This window comes from Fringilla coelebs (assembly GCF_963513975.1).
Source record: "Fringilla coelebs genome assembly, chromosome: 4".
Classification (NCBI taxonomy): domain Eukaryota; kingdom Metazoa; phylum Chordata; class Aves; order Passeriformes; family Fringillidae; genus Fringilla; species Fringilla coelebs.
Window position 1 is genome coordinate 39,263,192 of NC_140032.1, and position 24,645 is coordinate 39,287,836.

At 38.8% G+C, this 24,645-nt stretch overlaps 2 protein-coding genes across 4 annotated transcripts in view; both read right to left on the minus strand.

Annotated features, from left to right (window-relative positions):
* Window positions 1-2,352: 2,352 nt before the first annotated feature.
* On the minus strand, window positions 2,353-10,890 carry MSMO1 (methylsterol monooxygenase 1). The gene is made up of 6 exons (XM_084204779.1): window positions 10,808-10,890; window positions 8,865-9,173; window positions 7,676-7,824; window positions 6,658-6,784; window positions 4,796-4,950; window positions 2,353-3,284 (listed from the first exon to the last, which is right to left on the minus strand). Exons 2-6 carry the CDS (start codon window positions 9,117-9,119, stop codon window positions 3,077-3,079), a joined length of 894 nt encoding a protein of 297 aa, XP_084060905.1. The 5' UTR covers window positions 9,120-9,173; window positions 10,808-10,890; the 3' UTR covers window positions 2,353-3,076.
* A 929-nt stretch (window positions 10,891-11,819) lies between these two features.
* KLHL2 (kelch like family member 2) overlaps window positions 11,820-24,645 on the minus strand; it is a 53,509-nt gene continuing 40,683 nt past the window's right edge. For 2 of the 3 annotated variants that reach the window (XM_084204234.1, XM_084204236.1), the window contains 9 exons: window positions 23,138-23,254; window positions 21,956-22,105; window positions 20,915-21,032; window positions 20,093-20,290; window positions 19,242-19,343; window positions 18,191-18,319; window positions 13,784-13,924; window positions 13,493-13,636; window positions 11,820-12,876 (listed from right to left, as the gene is read on the minus strand). In XM_084204234.1, coding sequence (XP_084060360.1) covers window positions 12,848-12,876; window positions 13,493-13,636; window positions 13,784-13,924; window positions 18,191-18,319; window positions 19,242-19,343; window positions 20,093-20,290; window positions 20,915-21,032; window positions 21,956-22,105; window positions 23,138-23,254 — 1,128 coding nt within the window. In that variant the 3' untranslated portion in view covers window positions 11,820-12,847. The remainder of the gene's footprint in view (window positions 12,877-13,492; window positions 13,637-13,783; window positions 13,925-18,190; window positions 18,320-19,241; window positions 19,344-20,092; window positions 20,291-20,914; window positions 21,033-21,955; window positions 22,106-23,137; window positions 23,255-24,645) is intronic. The other variant, XM_084204235.1, reaches the window with a different exon arrangement.

Consider the following 24,645-nt stretch of genomic DNA (forward strand, 5'->3'; position numbering starts at 1 on the left):
TAAAACATGCAACATAACTCTGTGAGGAAAATAAATGAAGTCATATAATCTTATAATCACAATATCAATATTTTCTGGCACACTGTGCTGTAGTGTAAAATAAAACACCTTATTTTGGATTTCACATCAGCTGCCAAAAGCAGTTGATTATTTTGCAATCCTAATCGTTATAGTTTATAATACTTTTCCGGTTTCCATGGGGTTTTTTGACATTAACTCCAAGAAATTAATTCATGGTTTACATAGGACTTAATTATTGTCATATCCTAAAGGCACAGAACAATCTGTTATTTCCCACAGATGAGCTTTAATTAAACTAAACCAGACTTTTAGGAAAAGATAATGTAGTGGAAAGTGCTCCTCCCCCACTGATTCCCCTGTCCTACCATACTTAAATCTGTCTCCTTGTTGAAGAAGATAAAGGACAATTGATTGTGTAAGTTTTTGTTATGCATTGTGAAGACCCAAAACTGTTAGCCCATATGTTTATCTTTTTTTACTATTGCACAAAAACCTCTTTATTTTCAGATTTGCACATACTCTATAGACTCTTTCACAAAAAATTGGGGGGGCGGGGGGGGGAAATCAGTAAAGTCTCATTTAATAAGGGCCTAAAATCTAAAAAATGTAATTTCCTCAAACAATTCTTCATTTGCATAAAAAACGCAAAGTAATGAGGTAGGTCAATACAGGGTCCTACATTTGAAAAAGCAGTGGGGTGGTGGTAAAATGTAGGTCCATCTGAGTCCTGAAGAAAACAAGCCTGTGGTTTTCAAATGCAAGTTCCTGTGTCGAGAGGTCCACCAGGCACATTTTTGTTTCACAAAAAATAAATTTATAAAGCACAGCTTGCATAATTCCCTAGGGATTTGTTAAAGAAAGATCAAAAGCAATGATGTGATCACACTGTACACTAAGGATGTACATAAAATAACCCAAAAAAAAAAATAGCAATGGGTGTCAGAAAAACATGGATTCAACTAATTTTAAAAGGGCCAAAAAAACCCCATGCACACTTCCTTAGATGCATGTTTAAACTGCATTCTTTATTTTTAAACCTCTTGAAGAATGGAATTACATTATACTTTGTAAGTCAATCCCATCATGTTTTTAGCACTTTGCTTCAGCTTTCCAATAGCTGAGGAGACACTAAGCTTTTACAAATATCTTTACTGGAATATTTAAGCAAGTGGCTCCCAGTTGTGCATAATTTGTGGCAGTGTGAGCGGAGGCATAAGCCAGCAGGCTGAGAACAAATGAGTAGAATGATGTTCACAGGGAAAAGCTGAAGCTCTGAAAGCTCCTTCTGTTTTTAGGCTAATGCTTCAGTCAAATAAAGCAAAGTATAGCTGCAGCTGCAGGATGGGAGTGGAAGTTGACAAAGCAGAGGATAATGGCCATCTTTGAAATCTGATTAAAGAGGCTCCTTCCACCATGGAGAGTTCAGGCAGGCAGTGCAGATGGATTCAGGAAGGCTTAAGTACCAGTCCCTGCTAAAAACTGAACAAGACAGGGATTTCAGTTCTGTTCACCTCCCATAGTCAAATATATTTTTTTACTTCTTTTTAGAGGGAAGAGGAAAATACTGAATTTCAACAGGGATACAGATAAAGAAGTAAAAGCTCCTAACAAAACACATACAGAAGAGGAATCTGAACTACTTCCACATTTCAATTCATATTTGAGTCATTCTGCATGTCATTAACACCCTACTTTATGTTAGAAGCCTGATCTCTCTGCACTTTCACTGGATTGTCTGTTTTGACAGTTATACCAGATTGCATGTGAAGCAGAACTAAAATTCAGGTGTGTTCTTGAGTAAGCAAAACACTGAAAAGTCAAGTAAGGGACTTGTCGAGTAGATGAAGTGGTATTTGAAGTCTGAAGAGAAGCTGACATGACAGTACAAAGTGGAAGATCTTTTAAGGGTTTAAGGCCTTCTGAAATACTTCAGTGTTATTTCCTGTGCAGCAGATAAACACTTATAGTAGATTCCAAAATATTAGACTACAGCTTCTGACTAGTGCAACTCAAGCAGCAGATTTTGAGATTCTAGCTTGTGATCAAGCTGCAGCCTGAGAACGCACCCATCCCAGAAGATGCTGCTACATTGAGCAGATATGTATCCAAGTCCTTCAAAACAAAAAGCAGCAGAATTTACGTGGTCCGTTTCCATTTCGCACTGTTGCCTCTGTAAGTAGTTTAACAGATGGCATTGCTGCAAACCATCCTAACAAATAATGCTTCTTCATTAAAGAGATGAAGAGCCCCTGTATCCTACATGGTTTTATCTCAGCTTTGTGTTTAAAAGCATATGAGAAGTATAATACACACATCAAACCAAACCACGTTTATTTCATCAGTCACAAGTGCAAATATAGCAACAAGTCAGATCAGCAAATTACAACACAGAGAAGAATGTAATGTAAATGCTAAGTACACTGACAGACCAACTTCAAGAGAGCAGCAAAAAACAGTGTCTTCAAATAAAAATTTCTATTCTTTTTACCTGTAATCTAAAATAACATAATAAATCTAGATCAGGAATGTCTCTCATAACTCATGTTTAGCCAGGTATTCTGTTATTAGCAGTTCACATTATCCAGTGTGCAAAAGACCTGTCCAAGCTTCCTAGTAACAGACGTTTTGGTTTTAAGCAACTTTTACCCAATATTTAAATAATACAGTGCTGATGCTAGTTAATAACTTCTGCTATTTGATATTATAAATTCAAGAATATATATTTAAAAAAACTAAGACCAACTTCAGTGTACATACATAATTCTACCCAGATCCAAAAATGGGCAACATTATAGATAAAACTGATTTTTTTTTCTTGTCAAAAAAAAAAGATAGACACTAATCGTCTCTAGTTTTTTCCATCATCTTTAAATCTGTAGTTAAAATATATGCAGTACTTATGTACAAAATAGAAAACATTCCCATTAGAAAGATACTGCAGTTCAATTAGCTGTTTTTCCCTACCTCTTAGTAGCCAGGGAACAAGATTTATGCTAAACACCCAATCACTATTTTGCTTTACAGAAAAGCAAAAGTTGACTTTTACACTGGAAATTTAGTTAGCCTTCTTCTTCGTTATGCATTGTTTCTTCTTCTCTTTTTCTTGATAGGCAATGAATTGAGAGTCTGTACCAAAGAGTCTGTCCCACCATGTGAAGGTCGAGGCGTAGTTGCCAATGAAGTTCATGTGGTGGAAATCATGGAAACGGGCCCCAGCGTAGAAAGGCACCAAATGGAGAGGGTTCAGTGGGACATCGTAGCCACTACAGGGCAGCAAAAAAAAGAAAAGCAACTAGGGTAAGGATTTTTCTGAGACAAACTACAAAATATAGACATTAACTTGTCATTTTTATGAAAGAAATACATTTTACAATATTCTTAGGTCCTAAGGTAATCACTATGATACTGACTTAACATGAAAACAAGTTCCCTCCACTCCCAGCCAAATGACTCTGTAAATTATCCCACAATGGCTTTGGCACTTGCTTTTCAACTCAGTTTACTAGGCAATACAAAAACAATTAAGCAGGCAACTTAAAAAAATGACACTGGCTGCTTTCCTGCTAGCTTAGCAGTTTTAACTTAGAGTGACTTTAGGAAGGAGGAACCAGAAGTAACATTAGGTGCAAGCTATGGCCATCAGCACAGCAGCTCATCAGAGAGGATCTCTAATCAACAATCACTGTATGCCTACTCTTACTTTCAGCTTACTGCAAGTTCTTCAAATATTTAAAAGACAAATATATGATTAAAGTAAGATTAAAAGCAGAACAGTGTGCTCTGCTGTGCTCTAGAAGGATTCTAACTCCTTTGCTTGGTAGTACTGGAAAGCCTCTTACCACCACCTAGTGGGGAGAGTGCAAGGCAATTCATGATAAACCCCCCATGTGGAGAACAAGCTTAAACGATAATTATAATAGGAAATTCGTACTTTTTCTCAATGAGTTTACGGTATATCACAACATATACTTTGGGAACTCTACAAGCAAAACATGACTAAACCTGGAATGCTTTATACCACGAATTTACCAGTAGCTTATGTTCCATTGAAACACCTGATACTCAACTTGCAATAAGACACTATGTGCTTCATATTATATTTACAAACACGAGGTCAAGTGTTAATACTATAATTCAAAAATAAACTATTAGTGTCCCCTGCCTCTTGAACACAGGAAAGAAAATCTCATTCATGTGTAGATGAACTAAACTAAGCCTACTGGGATTTGCCCTAAGATTTTGGAGCCAAATTTGTCAGTTCTACTACAGCAACATGAAGTCTTGTTCTTTTTATTCACAATAAATAAACAAACAAATAAACAAAAGAATGTATGCATTTGTTTTAAAGAGAGTCACTGGTCACAGAGCATGAAGTTTCTCTTGAGCAATAAAAGCAGTCTGACAAAATATTAAACAGAAAGAACTCTTGCTTGGACTATCACCTTTGGTAATTGATTTTTGGTATTCCAATATGCATAAGATCACTTGCCCTCCAAATAGCAACAGCCAGCCATCATAATCAGGTGCCTAGCTTCTCTAACCCTCCTTAAGATGCTCTAGCTGATAGTCCACACTCTTTTAATTAGCAAGACCTGCTCAAATACTATCTCAAAACAGAGAAGAGGGATAACTCCCCAGGTTGTCTCGTTCTTCATGAGACACAAAAATGTATTAGTACAAAATAAAAGTATATCTCAGTGACAGAGACAGGTGAGTTTGAGACTGGCATAGGGACAAGAGAAAAACAATTATTAAGAAGCAATGAGCATCTCACCTGTGTACATCAATGGTTTCCATCAAGCGACAGATCACCCATGCCCACAGAAGAACCACATGGTTACAGAAAACAACAATTCCAATAAAAAAGCCAGCTCCAAGGATGAGTGTTTCCAGAGGATGAGCATATTCTGCTTGCATTCCAAATGGAGACTAGAAAGAGGTAACAGACAGGGAACAGTCACCATTTTCAGTTTTATGTACTCCCAAATCAGAAGCAATACCCAAACCATTTTGCAATACTCTCCCTTTCCCAGTACCCCATAAGACCACAGCAGGACAAACGGAACAATGCTGTGGGCCAAGGGAATGGCATGACTGAGCAAGGGCCATAACACATATACTGAGCTCCTCTTTGGAAAAACAGTATTCCAAGGTCATAAGGATTATCACTCTATTAGTGATTCCAAACACTTCACTACTAGCTGAAAAATTGAAAACTTTTGTTTAGGCTTACCATCACCCCAGGACAAAGCGTTATTTCAGGAATATAAGAAGTGTTTGGCAAACTCCTATCAGCTTTGCTATGCATCCAGTCTTGGAAGCAGAAGAAAGAAGGAAGCCAAAATATTCTCAGAAGCAGGACTCACTTAGAAATTTATTATCAAAATAAAAATTAAAACCCCCTCAACTGGTACTCCTCAAATGTGATTTTGAGATTGATATAAAACAGATACATATACACACACACACACACCAGTCATTCGTAATTTGGTTTAGCAAAAAAAGACATTCTAAAGAGTTTTCAATCACAGAACACCATACACAAAGAACAGTTTAAAAGTTTTTAACCTAAGGCAGAAGGTTATAAATAAGATCATCAGAAAAAAAGAGTAAGTCCACTTAATCTTAAGGGATACTTTAAAAACATCTCTTTTTACTGTCAGGAAAAGTTTTTAGTGAAACGCCATTAGGCTACAGATCACTTCTGTGGGAACTGCTAACCACTCTCAAGAATAATGGCCAAAAGCTGCTCCAGCTAGAGACCTGAGGGGCTGCCAAGTGCAAGAGGAAGAGAGCAGCTGGTGCTGCAGATGTCTGTACATATGCATGCATCAATCCATACCAAGTTCCTCTGCTGCGGGCAGCATGTATAAAGCATCCGTGACCCAGCAGCTTGCAGTTTCCTTTTGGCACAGCCTAGGTTATACACAGCAGCACAGAAACACACAGCACTGACTCCTGGGCTTCACGGGCAGTGTCTCCTAAACACATCACTATCATTTACAAAGTGCAAGCACTGCTGGATCCTACCTGGCTCCAGCCAAGTGTGGTTCATTGCCTGGCGCTCAATGCCAGCTCCAACACCACTAAATACAGAACCGCTCAAAATGCATGCTCTGATATATTAGTGCATTTGAATTGCACAATGGGCTATACTAATTCCAGAGGCCCTCACCCAGAGCTGTAATCCCTTCCTTGAATCAAGTACATGATGCAAACACTGGGATTGTGCAAGAGCTGCCTGTCGGATCACGTGCTGGGGATTCAAATGCTCTGGGCAAAAGCCCGTGTGGTGGGGAACTGATGAACAACCAAATCCAGACATCTACTGTTTCCCTTCTCCTAGCAATGAGACCTATATGTGCATTTTTAAAAGTCCACTTCACCTTGCTCATAAATACAAACTTTAGCAAGAGTGTGATCTTTTATTTTACTGAAATGAAATCAAATTACAGGAGGTGCTTTCACAAACAAAATGGATGACTGCTCTTAACAAAGTGCCCAAGAAAAGGGAATGCAAAATTCCTGTCAAAGAAATGCAGACTTCTTAGGTCTTTCAAATAAGATGCTTAAGTAAGTTCTATGAGACATATACTAAAAGCTATTATTAAAGAAAAAAAATCAAGTAATACATACAACAAACTCATGGTGAACCTTATGGATATATTTGTATATTCTCTTGTGATGCAGCAATCTATGCAGAAAATAGTGCCAGGCATCCTCAATCACTGCACATCCAAAACACTGGCCAACCAGAACATACCTTTAAAAAGCAGAAGATGTATTAGTTATAGAAAATACTAGCAGACATGTGTTCCTGAAAGAGAATTTAGCTTATATGCTAACAATGGTCAGAAATGTTTATACCTATTAGGGACTGAATAGCAGAGCACTACTTTTTTAACATGCTAAAAATACCAATTACCAGGTTAAAAGGCTGTGGTGCTTATCAGCTCATCAGTTGATGAGTTAGCACACATTAACTCACTTCAGTTAGTGTTAACTCACAGTTAGTGTAACAAGCTGTCATTTCAATATTACAAATGCAGTCTACAGAGAACAACCACAGACTTGTGAGACCTTGATAAAAAACTTCGAGCTGCATCAGCCATCTATGCCAGAGAGCAAACAGCTCTCAGAGAAATGTGATGAAAAACTACTGTTCCTGGGGTGGGGAGGAGGAGAAGGGGGCACTTATAGCTAATCCAGCTTTGTTCAAAAGCCCACCAGTTCAGCACCAGAAAAGAACACTGTGAAGGTGTTACATTCTCCTTTGAGGAACACTCTTCTGCTATGATATAAAACAAGGTGGATGGTAGAGATACTTAGGGGGAATGAAAAAAAATTGATAAATAAAATCCCCAGAAAGTGTAACATTTAACCCACCCTGACAGGAATCTTACTTTGCTTCCATAAACGCACTCCTAATCCCCCTTCTCTCCCAAAGATTAGAACAGCTTGGGGACATTTAAAAAAACTTAGAAGATTCTAATTAGCTCCTACAGTAGCTAAGCAGCAAATGAAGGATGATTAACAAGCACAGTTTACATTGCCAAAAAATTATTTCCTATTAGAGTTGACAACACTAATTGTTAAATATTCTGCCTCCAGCTGTATGTAACTCAGCATCACCATATCGGAAAAATCTACATACCATCTCGGCATCTCTTCCCACCCATATGGGATGTTAAAATACTCTGTGAAGTAATAGGTACCACAAATCAGGGGGAGCTGAATGCAGAAGTGATTGAAGAGGAGGGTTTTGAAACACTTCCACTGTTTTTCCCATGTTTCTGGTTTGTCCTAAAATGAAGCAAAAAGAATTGATCGTTTTACATGTTCCTGTTGTACACAAGTGAAGTGCTCCAAAAATTCATTTGGAGTCAGTTTAATTTCACCTTGGAAGACAGATGCCTTCCAGTAATACAGATTAACTCAGGCAACACAAATAACATGGGACTGGATTCAGTTTTATCAAAACCTCATTTTTCTAGGCTAAGATAAGATGTCTTGACAGACACCTCCAAACTATTTTTGTGTTTTCAATGTTTATAGTTAGCAGGAACGTTTCATACTCAACAGTTTAACGTAAACCCAGTTTTCTTTCCTTCTTCACAATACAGAATGCATTTCCGTTGCCAAATTAATACAAAGAGAGGCTGAAAAGACAAGCTTTTGAAGAAATAATTGTCTTGAAAACATTCTGTTTTTGCAGGGAGACATTCTATCAATTATTGCAATAACTTCAGAAGCTGGTGTTATTAATTTCTAATTCAAATTATAATGAACTCGGGGAAGCCAATTATCTTTAGATACTGGATGTGCCTTTGCCTCCAATTAGGAGTGTGCAATCCAGCCCAGGCTTTCTTCATTGTAAAAATATTTCAAAATCCTTTCAAGAGGATGGGCATAAAGGTACTTTGAAGAAGAGCACTGCCATTAAAGAACCACACCATGTAATTATTTCATATTACTAAGACACACCTCTAACATCAGATGCCAGAATTCTATTAACTTTCCCTTGCTGATATAAGAACTATGTATATAAAATTTTACTAACAGTAAGACTGACATATCCTTTTCTCTCTATAACATGGGGTAAAACTTAAAACTTCTCCTTCCTCAGGAGAAAAATAAACTCCTTTTCCTCCCTAAATCCACTTCTTTTTCTATCCTCATACACAGAGAAAATTTACTTTGTTGTTTTCAGGATGTCCAAGTGACAGATCAAATGGAGACATATACATTGATGATACTGTGACGATACACAGGATACTGTGACTGCATGCTCTGCCTGACAGGTTCAAAGACAAGTCAGTGTATACTTCATAACTTTCTCTTACCTGTTGAATTTTATACTTTTGCATGTATGGTATAAACTGAAAGATGAATCCTGGTACACACAGCAAAAAGTATGAAACTTCATGAACTATAAGTGATCCCCAAGTTGCAATCTGGAACTTTGTGTAGTTATCCAACATGTAATTCCAGGCATTTTTAAATGGTTGCTGCAGGGGATTGTCAGGTAAGAAGGAGTCTATATATTCCACTGCCAGATAAGCAGAGTTCAAGATATTAACGCTGTCATTCATGGCCATTGTTCAATCTTAAAACATCACAATTACAGTTCCTCTGTAGTCGTCTGAAGTAACCTGCAAATTTTGAGAAAAATTCAATAAACAGAAGTTAATCTTCACAGAAAAAAAAAAACCCAACAACTACATGATAGAGTTGTTACCTAGTTTTAAAGTAAAAGCAGAGAAAGGACAGGAGAGACAGATTTCTTCAAACAGAATAGCCTAAAAGAACAAAGCTTTAGATTGGTTTGAGAGGCAAACCAATTTGAAAGGCAATCAGCTCCTAGGTTTTGAGGTTATGTCAAGGGAGAAAAAGGATAAAGAAATATTAATTACTAGCCAAAGTTTTATTTCAAGGCTTTTGCAGGATAATTATATTCTGTACTAAAAGAGCAACAGGAAGGTTAAAAAAATATTTAGTTTACATTTTTAATTAACTGTGATCTCTTGATTATCTAGTCCCATTTTTCTCATGGCTGTGAACCAAAATCCCTGCAAATTACATCAACACCCCAGCTGGCTTGAGGCAATCCACCTTTCCCTCAGTAATGGACTTTTCCTCACAGCTCCCAAAACCACAGAGGCTGCATTCCTGCAGGTGCCCTGAACTCACGCCATTTCCACAGACTAGACTCCTTCCTGGTTCGGCTTGGAAGGGACCTTTAAACATCATTTATAGTCCAACCCTCTTGGGATGGGAAGAGACATTTTTCAGGACATCAAGTGGCTCAAAGCACCATCCCACCTGGCCTTCAAACACTTCCAGGGATAAGGCATACAGAACTTTTCTGTTCAACCTGTTCCAGTGTCTCAGCACTCTCACTGTAAAAAAGTATCATTCTTATGCCAAATCTAAACTTATCCATTTTAAGTTTAACACCACTGCCCTGTGCTTTGTCACCACAAGCCTTAGCAAAAAGCTCCCTTTATGTACCACAGTATGGTGTCCCTTGAGCCTTCTCTTCTCCAGGCTGCACAACCCAACTCTTCCAGCCTCTACCCACTGATGATATATCCTCTGAGCATTTCCAGTGCCCTCCCCTGGACCCCTTAACAGGTCCATCCTCCACTCTCACACAGGTTTGCAACTCACAGGCCAGAGGACACTGGTCTGTCCCCAGCCGGTACACTAAGGCTAAATCCGACCCAAATCACAAAATCCAGCTTGGAAAAGGGCTCTGAGACCCCACGACCCACCTGTAAGCCCTGACCCACCACCGCCCTACCAACCAGACCAGGGCACCAAGCGCCACATCCAGTCTTTCCTCTGGCCCCGCGGGGGAGGGTGACTCCACCACCTCCCTGGGCAGCCCATTCCGATGTGTCATTACCTCGCACATATTAAGCAGCACACCAAGCCACTATCCAACAACACTAGTCATCGTTTTTCTACCGTAGCAACACCATCGCGACACTGCCACTTCTTACTGACAGCCAAAGCATCGCAGCAGACGCCGAGGCAGCGCACAGCCCGGGGCGGACGGACGCGCAAGGCAACTTAACCACGGCCGCCACCCCCGAACACGCCGCCGGGAAGCCGAGGAGCCAGCGCCCGGGCTGCACCGGGGCTCCTCCGTCCCGCCCGGCCCTGGCAGGCGGCGGACACGTACCGGCACACGCCACCCGAGGAGAGACGGGGACCCTCGGGAGCCCGCACCCGCAGCCCCGCACCGGCACCCCGGGCCGCGCCCTCGCCCCTCTCCCCTCACCTGGCGGCGGCGGCGGCTCCGTGCGCGCGACAACAACCGCCGGACCGCCCGCGCCACCGCGCGCCGCCTATTGGCCCCCGCCGCGGCCCCGCCCCTCGCTACCCCATTGGCTGACTGGCGGCAGCGGCGCAGGGTCAGGCGGGCGGGAGGCGGGGCCTCGGCGGCGGCTCCCGCGCGGCCATTGGCTGGAGGGGTGGAGTGAGGATAGTGAGACCCCGGAGAGTGGCCAATGGGGAGGGAGAACAGCATGTGACGCGCACGACGCCATGGGGCGGGGCCCGCCCGGGCGCGGCAGCGATGCCGGGAGCGGCTCCGGGAGCGGCTCCGTGTAGCGGCCGTAGCCGGGACCCGGACCGGGACCGGGACCCGGACCCGCCGTTCGCCGCCTCCCGCCGCGCTCGCCTGCAGGAGCGATGCGGCTGCGGACGGACGCGGTGTGACCCCTGCGGGTGCCTGCGCCCGCTCCCTGCTGCCGCGTTAATGAAAAGATGGAAGTGCACAGGCGGCGGTGTCGTCATGGCAGCAGCGGCCCCCGCCGCATTCCCGGGATGGAGTCATGCGGGTGAAAGTACAATTCCGATACAAGGTTCCCGTTCACAGCCGCCGCCTCGCCCCGCCGTGCGTCACACCGCACACGGAATTCGGGCCCTACGTGACTCCCAGCCCTGCCAGCTGCAGTGTCACAGCGCGGACCCTTTCGTGGGAAGCCAGTCGTGGCCATTCGTGCACTCATGGACAACCACAGCTTTCAGAAACAGAACTGCGGCAGAACAGTGATGTTCACATGACTGGCTACTAAACCTTAATAATTCTCAATTCGTTGCCATTCAGACCTCTAGAGCTCCAGCTTCTCTCCCGCTCCTTCCCCCCCGCCCCACCCCCCCAGGTTATTTCACTGATTATTTGGATTGAGACTTGTATTGAGAAACACAAGTTTTAAGCGACCTGTTGGCATTAGGAAACAATGTACAAACTTTTATTTGAAGAAAATGTCTCAAATATGACAGTAGCTTTGGTCATGTTAAAAGGAGGCCATCCAAGAACAAATAAAAATGTGCTGCTGTATAAGCATGGCCATATACAGTGTATTCAGATATTGGCTAATAGAAGCTGAGATTACACGCATAAATAGGCCTTTGTACCATGCAAGTTCAACGCAATTGCATACATTCACTATAAATTTTCAGTTATTTTCATGCCAAATCACCTTTTGGATAAAAAGGTAAAAAAGAAGTAACATCTAAACGTGACCAAAATTGAACAGGAAAAAAAAAAAACCCTGTAAGTACAGACAACATTTTTATTAAAAAGATACTGAAATTACACCTGCTCAAGAAGTGTCAAACCATCTCTGATCTCCTTCAGCGGGAATTAGTGTTAAGCATTGTTACATATCAAAAAATACATCTCTGTTTTACAACATAGTACTGACATATTCAAAGTACTGTGCCAAATTATAAATAGTAAAATCAGGTTTTGAAGAGTTTCAGTAGAGAGCAGCTTATGCTCACACAAACATATGCACGTAGTAGTATAGTTACGTAACAAAAGTTTTATAAAAGGAAACAAATGTACCCCATGCCAGTTTGAATTACTGAGGTGGGATTCAGTACCTACAATGAAGACTGACAGTTCATTTCCTTAAATATATTTATTAGTCTCTGGAAAAAATAAGACAAAAATTTACTTTCACCAGAATACACACCATTCTTCACTCACAATCCGTTTCTCAGTCATGACTGACAGAAGCCGGTCCTTATGAAAGTGTTGGATTTTTTCTGAAGACCTTGCAATAAAAAAGTGGTCCACCAGACTTCAAAAGTTCAATCAGCTTCTGCTCAACTGCAGAATAATCCTACAAATTGCTTCTACCTAGAGTAATCTTCATCATCTGTCATCTGTAATTGTAGACAGTCACATCTTCCACTGTGACTCAAGGTGCAGCTACAAGTAGAGAAGTGCTTAGGTACTCAGTCACTTCAAATACACTTGTTGAAGACTGCTTCTAGTGCATAATCAAGTTGAAAATCCTTTTACTGATCATAATGGTTTGTCAATAACTGTAACACCTAGAGGGAGGGGGAGAAAAAGGGATAAATCTTTAGGCAGTGTTGTTTTTAAAATCAAGAAAAAAATTAATATGATACATTGCAAATAGCATTTAACTGTGCAGCAGCAACAATGTACATATTTTTCCCTAATTTCTCTTTGACACAAAGCTGTCTGAATCAGTGCCAAGTTATGAAAGTTTCTGTGACTAATCAAATTTAAGTTTGCTATCAGTGAAATACATCCTTAAAATTCACTTAATAACTGCATTTGAAAAACTGCAGTTATTGAAGGAAAAGATTCCTGAAACAGCTCATTTTCTAAATAACAAATCCCAAAGAACTTTGGAATAGGACTCCTTAGATTGAGACATGTTTTTCATGTTAAAAGAACTGGTCATACCAGAATCATCTTTCTGACTCACCATTTATGTGCTAAATCCTTCTTGATTACACTTTAATCCCTTTTTTTTCACTTGTAGTGAGTAATTATTTGAAGTCATCATTCAGAATATACCATCAGATTCTTTCTGCCCATTTTATTATCTTAGATTTTACCTTAGACAAGGACTCTGTTTGGATGCTTTGTCAAATGTTATACTTTAAAAAGTGTATTAACAACATCTATATGCCTTACCTGCATAGCTCCTTCCAGTACTCATACAAGATGACACAACTGTCCATTTATCAGTTGTTGGATTATAATACTCCACTGTTGATAAATTACAGGAACCGTCATCTCCTCCAACTACATACAAGAGACCATTTACAGCACAAACACCTGAAAAAGGGCAGGAAACCAGAATGAAAATTAGTAATTGACTTCCATACCCCCCCAAAAGCATGTTTTTTTATGAAAGAAGCAGAAATCCAGGTGCATGTCATTCACAATTGACATTGGCACAATTTTAGTCATTGTTGCACATACCTGCATTCCTTCTGCACATGTTCATGTCTGCAACCTGCTTCCAGGTACTGGCAATGGGGTCAAACACTTCCACACTTTTTCTTACCAAAGGACCATCATGACCACCTACTGCATACAATAAATTGTTTAACACACCAACACCTGCAAACATATGAAAATAAGCAGAATTAACCAGGGAATTATTTGAAGGATACCAAGGAGAAACAACAAATATGTCAGCTAACATAAATCCTTCGTTAAGTCAATGTTGGCAACTATTTCAGAAAACATTTGGGTCAGGATGCATTAAAGCAGAGAGACAGTAACTACAGCAAGACACTGATAAAATGCCTTGCGTGCCCATCTACCATATCGCAGCATACAAAGACCAGAGCTGTTCTGCAACAGAAGATTTAGAAAATTTTGGACAAAAAATGACGTGCAGGAAAATGAGGCTTGTTGAAATTTAGGACTAATTAGAAGTGACAGTAAATGAGACAATGTGCTCAGCCAGCATAACAGAAATCTGACAGGATGATAAAGTGTAAGTGAACTTTTAGAAAGTAAAAGCTGCGCAGTACAGAGGGTAAAAGCTGAATGGATAGACATTATACAATAGGGATGTTTCCACTGAAGTGTTGGAATACCTTGTAAACAGATGGAACAGAATTAAACAGTTAGCAGTGAGTACCTTCTCTGGGATTTGAAGAACACCAAGCGTCTTTCAACCAAGCTTCAGTTATCAAAATATCCAAAAGGATATTAAAGGGTGTCCTTTAATCCTAAGGTCTCCTTTACTTTACAACAAAAGTTTATCAATCTGTGAGCTTGGAATGAAGGCGTGAGTAAAGCTAGATCTATCTACTTGCTATTTGGGCTGCACATATTGAAAAGATGGAAATGGGGGAAGCAGAAAGAAAGGCCTATTTATTTATTACTCCCTTTCTAATGCATTATTAGAACCAAAACATAATACATTTCAGAAATGTAGGGGGTTTTTTTGCATTAAAACTTCTGAGTGATGGACCATAAAGACAACTAAAAAAGCACTTCTATGAAAGTATACTGGGAAATCTAATAAATGCCACATTTAAGACTATGAAACTCAAAGCAGAGATACAGATTTGCAAATATAGCTCATAAAGTATTCCATGGAACCACTTAAAATCTTTTTAAAGGGAAACAACAAATATGAATACAAAAAATCAGGTAAATCCCTCAAAGAAAAAAAATATTGGAAGTAGAAAAAAAAAAAAAGGAGAAAAAAAAGGAAAAAAAGAAGAGAACCCCAAGACCTAAAAAACAAGCTGAAATATCTTTAAAAACATATCACTAATTTTGCATTTAAGAGCCGTTTCTATATGTGAAGAGAAACGACTCCTGCTGAAATGACTAAATTTTCTTATTAAAGAGACTGATTTTAATAATTAAAAGAAGAGAGGAAGGAAACATGGAAGCTTATTGGTACTGTAAATCTGAAAAATAGCTTCTTGATAGGACACTTATAAATCATGCTATTTAGGGTTTTACCAGTGATATTCACTACTAGCATTTCCCCATATTCTTCCCAGTTAATTTAATTCCTATTTTATTGCTATTATTTCTAGCTATCATGCCACAGTATAGTATGACAACTTTTCTTTCTCCCATTCTGATCACACTTTATTAGAAAGGAAAGTACAACATTCATCTTTTGTAGAATTAAACATTACAGAAGGAGGGCTAATATTTTCAGTTTAAATATGGGATGTGACATAAATCCCCCCACCCATGCCTTCAATAGAGTTACTGGCCTTCCTATTCAGTGTGTACAGCCTTCCCTCTGCCACATTGCCACTGTTTTCTTTCATAGCTCCTTATTTTTAATAATGTCCTCCCTTCCTCCATGGTGCTTCATTTTCCCTTAATCCCACACCCAGTTTCCAGGTCCTACCTTATTTCTTGCTCCTTCCGTCTGTATCCTCTTGTTGCCGTCTTCTGAGTTCTCCTTTCTTTGTTATTTTTCTTTCCTGCCCATTTTTCAGGACCCTGTCTTATATCTCTCAGCCCTCCCAAATGGCCTATATCTGGATCTGAAGTTCCTCCTCCCAATATGTTGCTGGAAACAGATTTGTCCCCGTATTGATCAACTGAGAAGCAGTGGGTACTAAAGAAGAGTAACTGAGGGTTAACCTCTGAAAAGTTGCTTTTGAGTGAAGCTGAAGCAGTAGGAACAGAAGAGATGAGCTTAAGTTCTTTGAGATGACCAGACATCCAAAAGTTGAATACAGGAACAAAATTTTCTTTAGTTAGCCCCCATAACACCACCAGGACTGATTGCCAGTTGAAACAGTTCTGGTGGGTTTGGCTATTTGGCCTCTACAGCCAAGCTCAACCAACGGTCACGATTTTCACATGACTCCTCTGCCATGCAAAAAATAGAATTTTTCATGTATTTAACAGAGTGGCACAGAAGAATGTTGATTATTTTACTCAATTATATGAATCTGGAATAGCTGTCTACATTTAGTTTTCCTCTCCATTTTTTTTATCAGTGGACCAGGTAAAAGGCAGAAGAGAGTTGAATAAGCAAACATAGGGACAAGGGAGGAGAGGAGAGGGGCAGGAAGATCCCAGTAGTTAGTATATTTAAGGAGTTGTAGAAGAAATTCAACATTAAAAAAAAATCTGAAAACATCTACTATATAAATAGGCTACATGCACAACAACAGTTTGCAAAAACAGAGTATCAAAAAATAAACACCAAATGCTGAAACAAAATGTGTGTGCAGGCAGACTGCAAAATGAAACTTTGTCACAACCCACCAACACTATTTGTCTTTAAAATTATTCTTGTACCTTGCCCATTTTATATAAATATATTCCTCAAAACTTGCCAATATTAGACAGGAATATTTTCCAGTACCCTTACTGCAACTCTGTCCAGTTTTTAATCCAGAATTTACTTCCAAGAAGCACAGACTGAGGTACTAGAAGTTTCACAAGGCAACTGTGTTTTCTTGAGGTATAGTGTATCATGTTTCCTTCATTATCATCAAAGTTTCAGTTTAGAAATACAATTGAAATGTGACTTCTAGTAATAACAGTTATTAGCTTGCTGATCTTGTAAGGATATGGTGGAAGTATCACAGATTATCTTAATTTTAGTAACAAATTTAATACTTTGATAGATATCTTTTGAAATTATTTGAACTTAATTTAAACATTATCACATAGGTAAAAACTGTTCAGAGTTAACAAAGAATAATGGAAGGTAAGATGAGAAGTTGGGGTAATTATTAATCATATACTGAGCATACTAGAAGTCCATTCAGATTTATTTGGAGCAATATCTCTTCCCGTTATGAAGCACATTATTGCAATCACCAGTAGATACTTGAAGGGTGTTGCTAAAAACCACCATTAAGTACTTGGCAAAAAAGTGACTTAATTACTAAAAAAAAAAATGTAGAAAATAATATCATGGAATTTGACTTGAAAAAGTCCATGGGAACGCATCTAGAGAAATAAAACAACTTCTGCGAGTTGAAAAAACCTGAAATACCAAAAGACAAATAGAGGACAGTGAACAGTAAATGAGATTCAAGTCCATAATATTAATAGATAATGAAAATGCTAAAGTCAATTTGGAGCTGTGGAAGCATCATTTCATTAAACAAAAGTGGAATACCATAGGCACTTTTAAAGATGTCTTTAAAGAGAAATATACACACTCAGAATTGCAAGAAGGAAAAAAGAAATCCACAAAAAAAAAAAAGAGAGAAGGGATTTTTAAGATTATACAGAAGTAAATGGATATACCTTGGCTAAATGATAAGGAAGGATAACATGCAGTAGGCTGTACATGTACAGAGGATGCAAACACCAGGTGATGAGAAGAATTACTGAAGGTGAAATAAAGGGTACATAAGTGGAAGTAATAGGATGAAACCAGTAATACAAACTTAGGAATGAACAAGGACAAAATTTCCTGCAGTGAATCAGAATGCAGAACAAGTCCTCCAAAGAGGTGGAAACCTAGTTACAGTTCACACGTAAAGTCAACCTGAAAACACTGTTATAATAATCAGCCCTAACTGGCAAAGAGATCCCTGTAGAAAAGATATTTTTTCATCCTTGCTGTATAAATTTTGATACTTAAGAATTGAGGTGATAGTGATTATGACAATCCATGAATATTAGTCTGTATGTTAAAACCATCAGAAGTTGTGGGAAGAGGAGGAATATGAAAGTATGAAAAAACAAAGAGGGATATTTACTCTTAACAGACTGAATCTTACTCAGTGTAACAGTTGTGCTGTGTATCAGCCATCTAGGACTAGCACATTCCATTAGATTCAGACTTTAGCTTACCTTTCATGTTTTTAGATACATTTTAAACCCACGAATTTTCATCTTTGCAAGGACAGCTGATCCTTGTCGACTCACCTGCTCCGCTCCGCCTCGTGCTCATTTCTGCGACATAGCTCCACTCGTTGGAATTGGCATCGTAGCATTCCACTGAACTAAGGCACTGCCGTGACGCTCCGTCGTAGCCACCAACAGCATACAGCTTCCCTGGGGGAACCAAAGGAGCCTGCCAGCTGCTAAGGCACATGCAGGGACTGCCACACCGGCAAAGAGGAAGGCATTGCTCTCCAATTAACTACTAATCAGCACCTGTCAATCACTTACTGAGATTCTATACTGTAAACACTTTAGGTTAGCATGCCACAGATCTTGTCGTTTTTAGGATGTCAAAGGCACCCAGTATCTAACAACAACAACGCAAGTCAAAAGATTTTAAATTGCCTAGCTGAAATACAAAGGTAAGGTTTTTAATTTGGCATTGCTCAAAAGCAAGCTATTTCAAGTATGTTTGATACTGGAAGCTCAGAAATAGGCTTCCTAGGAATATCAGAAATGTAGTTGAAAATCACTCACACAGTCTGCATTTTCAGATTAGAAACAGCAGTTGTTCCTATGCTGTTAAAGCATACACCCACCCCTAAAACTGTTTTAAGATCCAAGAGCCAGGCCAGGCCTCCATTGTGCAAATGGCATCCAGGCTATTCACCACCAAGCTGACTGAAAAGTCAGCAGTTTTCCTGGCACTGCCCTTGGGATTGTCCCCAGCACTCAGCCAGCAAGGTCAGCCACAGATAACAGAGCTGACAACACAGCAGTGCTGCATCACTACAGACCAAATGATAAGGTCATGATGTCAGCTCTCTGACTTTGCTGACATACATAACCTAGAGCTTAGCAAGGTTTTCCTCAGTTGGTCTCAGGCACAGCTGAAGCTCTGAAAAAAAATTTTAAACTACTATGCTAAAAACTAGTAAAATCCAAGCTGAATGATTACATATTGTTCACACCGTTTCAATTATAAGGCTGAGTAAAAACATAAATCTGAAGTATGTTTTCAGAAGTAAGAAAAACTAGCAGGGTAAATGACTGCATTCCCCTCTGTTCTTTTTAATATCGTCTGTCAACTTACCTCCAACAACACCTACACCAACACTACTTCTTCTTGTGTTCATTGGAGCTACATGAAACCACTCATTAGTCTTTAAGTTGTAAACTTCGACTGATGACAAACCTATGGAGACAATATAACATTTTCTCTATAAATCTAGGTGCAACATACTGTCTAGCTTTCAGGAAACTCTTCATATCTGAAAATTCAAATGATTTCATTTTAAGTATTGTTAAATACTGAACATAAAGCACAACTTTTTAGATAGACAATTGCAGTCAACCCAACTTTATGTCTGAAAATGGGCAAATTACTGAAAACTTCTGTGGAGCTGTGAAAACTTCTTCCCTGGATTATTTCCTTTCTTTTTAATTAAGACACATGCTTTCTCCTACATATGCTTTCATAATAGCTATTAAGCAAAAGGATCACTTCTGCACTAATTGTTTAATACATCTAAGTAGAGAATGAACAGTGAATGTCTAAAGCCTTCTCACAGGTCAGAAAAAGCTGTTTATAATCTTATTTACATTACATGAAAATGCAGAGATCAATTTCCTATGCAAACAGGACTAAAAAGACCAGATAATTTTTCTCTCATATCTTCCACAAGTTAAAGACTCTGACTATAGAAGGAATACTGGAAGTAAACTTGCCAGAAGTTCACTAGTCTTTAAGCCTGAACTCTTAGGAGCAAACAATCGCTGTTCAGGTAGGAGGATGTGACCACTTAAGGACATTCCACACCACAAGATGCTAGGCTACTCTCATGCTTGGTTTCACCACAAGTACTAGCAAAAAGAGGCATTAAAATTTAAACAATTATGTTAAGAGTAGTCAAAGCTGTTCAGAAGTGTCTGAGGCAAACATACCTGTACTCCCATCAAATCCTCCCACAGCATAAAGGAGGCCATTTAACACAGCTGCTCCCAGTGTGCTTCTCCTGTCTTGCATGTTAGCAACACTTGTCCACTGGTCCTTCACTGGATCATAGGAATCTACTGTACGAACTCTCAAAGAGCCATTGAAACCACCAACAGCATAAACCATGCCTCCCATGTACACCATTCCTAGAGCAGGGACATGGGAGCAAAGATGAGTGTTTCAGTCTCTCTGCCAATTAACTGTATTCTGTAACTGTGTTCTGTACTGTCCCAAGTATGCAGACACCTGACACAAACTACAGTATTCACCACATTTGTTGTGCTTTTCACAGTCCCCTAGAACCACGCTTCATTCAGAATAAGCCCTAGAATCCCTAACATTTTTTGCTAGCAATGCACATTCCTGAATACCATCTTGCTGAATTTCTTCTTGCTTAAATCGCTCAGCTGCTTTAAGATCACATGTTCATGTTTTCAATAGTGGATTATCACTGCTTCATGTTCTTTATATCATTTAATAAGATTAGGGTATTTTAATAGCAAAATTAGTCATTATTACAATGCATTAATATTTTAATTTATTTATCCCTTGTTCCTGTGGGAGGTAATAAAGCAGTTTATCCTACAGATTGCAACCTGAAGCTCAAATTAAGCACAACTGATCAAAGTTGTATCATTCCAGATTAGCCAGATCATCAAAGTCAAGGTTTAGCCCTTCTTAGATAAATATCTCAGGTACTGTTCTAGAGAACACACAATGCCTAAATTCTGAAGCATTACCAACCACAACAAAAAATTAGGCTTCCTTACCTGCTCTACATCTTCTGGAAGGCAATTCAGCTACCTGATGCCAGCGTTCTTCTTTAAAATCATAGCATTCAACACTGCGAATTGCCTTTGGAGCCTGTCCCCCAACTACCATCATCAACTAACAGGGAAATAATAATAATAATAACTATTAGTTATCTGCATATATGAGAACACCTGAAAGATCAAAAGAATGTTTAAAAATAAAGCAAGCTTCTGTACAAGAAATAATTAAAGGATGGCTTTCCTATAGAAATTTGAGTCTTGTGAACCAGGCCAAATTAATTGCTAGGTGTTTTTTTTTAAACAAATGTAATTTGTAATTATTTTGTCTGGAGGAAATATTAGAGTAGAAAAGCAGCAAGCAATCAGAATCTTGGTAAAGCTCTGACAAAAGAGGGAGAGACCCTGCTGTATCTTCACATCCTACGGTGATCTCAGGTATGAGAACTCACCATCTATGATGTGTAATGAAGCTGTGACCATCCATCATGTAACAGGCTTACCTTGTTCTTCTTAAGAAAAATGTGCTAAATCTGAATTGAATCTCCTCTTCCATTATTACCATTTTCACAACAGTACTATGAGAAAACTTTACTTCATTGTAAAGAAGAAAGTATGTAATGTTTGTTTTTTGCTAAAATGAACTAAAGATAAAATAAAAAATATCAACACAGAAACTTCAGTCATTCTTTGTTCTGGTTTGGGGTTTTTTAAATTTTGTTTTGTTTGTTTGTTTTGTTTATTTTTTTTTAACAGGCTTACTTCTCCATAATTGCATATTTCTCAAAATAGCTGAAGCACCTTACTAAAAAAAGTTTTCTGGGAGGGCAGGTATTGGTGATTCTCTGTGTAGATGGGAGGCTAAAACATCTATATCATAAGTAGCATGGAGTGTAAAGGTAATCACTTGTTACATTTTTATGATAAATAACTCTGGTACAATTTTTTTACAGGAATACCCCAAGACACAGTCATGCTCTTGTGAAAGTTTTTAAAATGCAGTTTGAAATAGCATATACATTGGAAAAACAAGGGCCCTACTTTTGGAAGGCTGGCGGGTGTTCTCAATTTTGTCCGTGTGCTTTTCATCAATGCCCGTTGCTCAGTTGGTAGCAAGTGATACTTCATAGCTTCAATGAGGTAATCTTTACAAGCACTGCTGTTCTTAACCAGTATTTCCTCTTCAACTCTCTGTTTATTAATAGAAGTTTAACAAGGTCTGAGCATGTTAAGGAAGTAAAGCAGAAATCACAGTTCAAAGTGTATTAAAGCCTATGATCTATCACACAAATGCAGCTTAATCTACTTGTTAAGATTGGAATATAACCAGTAGGACACAAATATGTGTTGGAAATGTGCAGTCACTAAAAAAAATTCAAAATATGCTGATTGTTAATTAGCAAGTGAAAGAATCAGTGATAGGCAAGGTAAATCACTTTTCTTACAATTGGGCACATTTCTTGATTTTTTAAATACAGACAGTACAGAATATTTTAAGGTGGGAGTAGCAGAGAATAACTTAACAAACCAGTAAGCCACCCCACAACAATAAAAACCACAAAAACAGCCAAAAAACCCCAAAAAACAAAAAAACCACCCCACAAATCCCACCTAAAACAACCCACACAAATTGGAGATTTGTATCACAAAACCAAAATTTTTAAAATAAACACCTACCAACCTACTTATACCTACTAACCAGTGTTAATACTGAACTCATATTGTCAATCTTAAATATTTGACCTGACACCAAAATATCCAAATGAGCTTATAAAATTTGAAACATTTTATTTTATCTGAACCAGGTAAAAGAATACTTCCTTTGTCATTAATTCCTAATTAGCTTAAACAACAGATATAATTCTGAAGTGGAAAATTCACTTATGAGAACAAATCCTTTTGTAATGCCATCAAAAGACGGCATTACAAATGAACCTAACCCGTTCTCAACAAACTACATTGTTCAGATTCCTGGTGTGGTATGACATGCAGTCAGCCAAACAGATAAATTCCTTACATAAGTCATCCTCTGCGTGGCATCCTCTATCTCTTACCTTGCTGTGTAGATGTGCACACGAGTATGCGGTAGTGGCTGTTTGTTTACTTTTTCTATCGCTAACATACCAACGACACTGTTGTTGAAATTTAAAGTTGTCTATCTGGCATTAAAATAATGAACAGAAGTATTCACATGCAGAATAATTAGTATTCCTTTTTGCTTACCTGAACTAAATACTCCCGGGAAAGCAAAGGCAGCCGAACATGCTCCATCAGACGTGCCATTAACTCCTGCCTTACATCTTTGTCATGGTTTACCCAGGCTATCACTGCTTCAAATACCTTCCAGAAAACAAACAAATCTAGTTCTTTGACTTACAGGTTCATAAGCATGAAAACATTAGTGTGCCTCCAAAAATAGTATTGCTTATACTAAAACTCGTAGCGTAAGAACAGATGACAGTGGTTACAGCTCCATTATTTCCATACTTATCAACTATAAAATTATGAAGGTGCATTATCTGGTCTCTTTTTATATCTACTCCTCTACTGGTGTTTCAAGGATAGCTGTGCTGCATTGACAAAATGCACACAATGACTTCACTGAAACTGAAAACTCGGCAAACAAATAACACAGCAGTAGGAATATTACAGTCCTCATACTTTTCTTCCTTTCTTGGAGAACTGACTTGCCACATCACAGTTCAAATGACTTATCATTACTGACTCTTAGCAGGACAAGTGATCCCAAGCCTGGTTTTGCCTGCATTGCACAGTAGCTCATCATTCACCAGAGCATTAAAACCTTAATTATACTCCACAAAAGCAGCATCACATGTATTTAAGTGACAGATCCAGACCTTCAGGGTATTACAGGAACAACAACAACATAGCTTTGGTAGTTGCTGTTTAAGCAGATAGTTCTTAGATTCAAAGTTTCAAACATGAAACTCTCCTAACTGTACAAATGAGTATTCAAACATGCTTTTGAACACAATTTAGCCTCATTTGAGTACAACTATAAACTTCTCAGAAAAAAGAAAAACGACATATTTCAAATAGATCATAACTGAATTTAAAAATCTCAAAATTAATATATCCACAACGTGAAAATCATTAGAGGTTTACAGGGACACCCTGGGCTCACTGAAGAGCACAGTGCTTCAAAAATGGCTTTAAAAGATTGAGATCTAGGCTAAAGGTGAGGCAACACACATTAAATTCTGGTTTGGTAATACCAAGCTGCCATGTCATCTCCTGTGCAACCCACATGTGTTCAGTTAGGTTAAACAACTCACATATACACACAGAGCTTTAACACCTTTGTGGGACTGCTGATGTTAAAGTTAGTAAATGGCATATAATTGCTCTTCAAACTTGGAATTATTTACCCCTTGATAAACCAAACTCCTGTGGATGTGACTCAGCATGTGTTCTGGTTGTTCTGCTTGAAGACGAGAAGGAATTTCCATTTAATGTAGTTTTGGTTTTGGGCTTTTTTTTCCCAAAGAAGGTAATGTGATTTAATATAGTTGTAGGATTTTTAAGAGTTGAGACTAGTTGTCAACATCAGACTGACAACACTTTTGGGAAACATCCTTAAAACTTGAGCACAATACCTGCCTAATTTCACTAAGGAAACACAGAACACACCTGAAAAAGGGCACAAGATCACTAGGAGCAAGCTCACTCTATCACATGAAAGGATAAAAAGAATAATGGGATCCAGATTG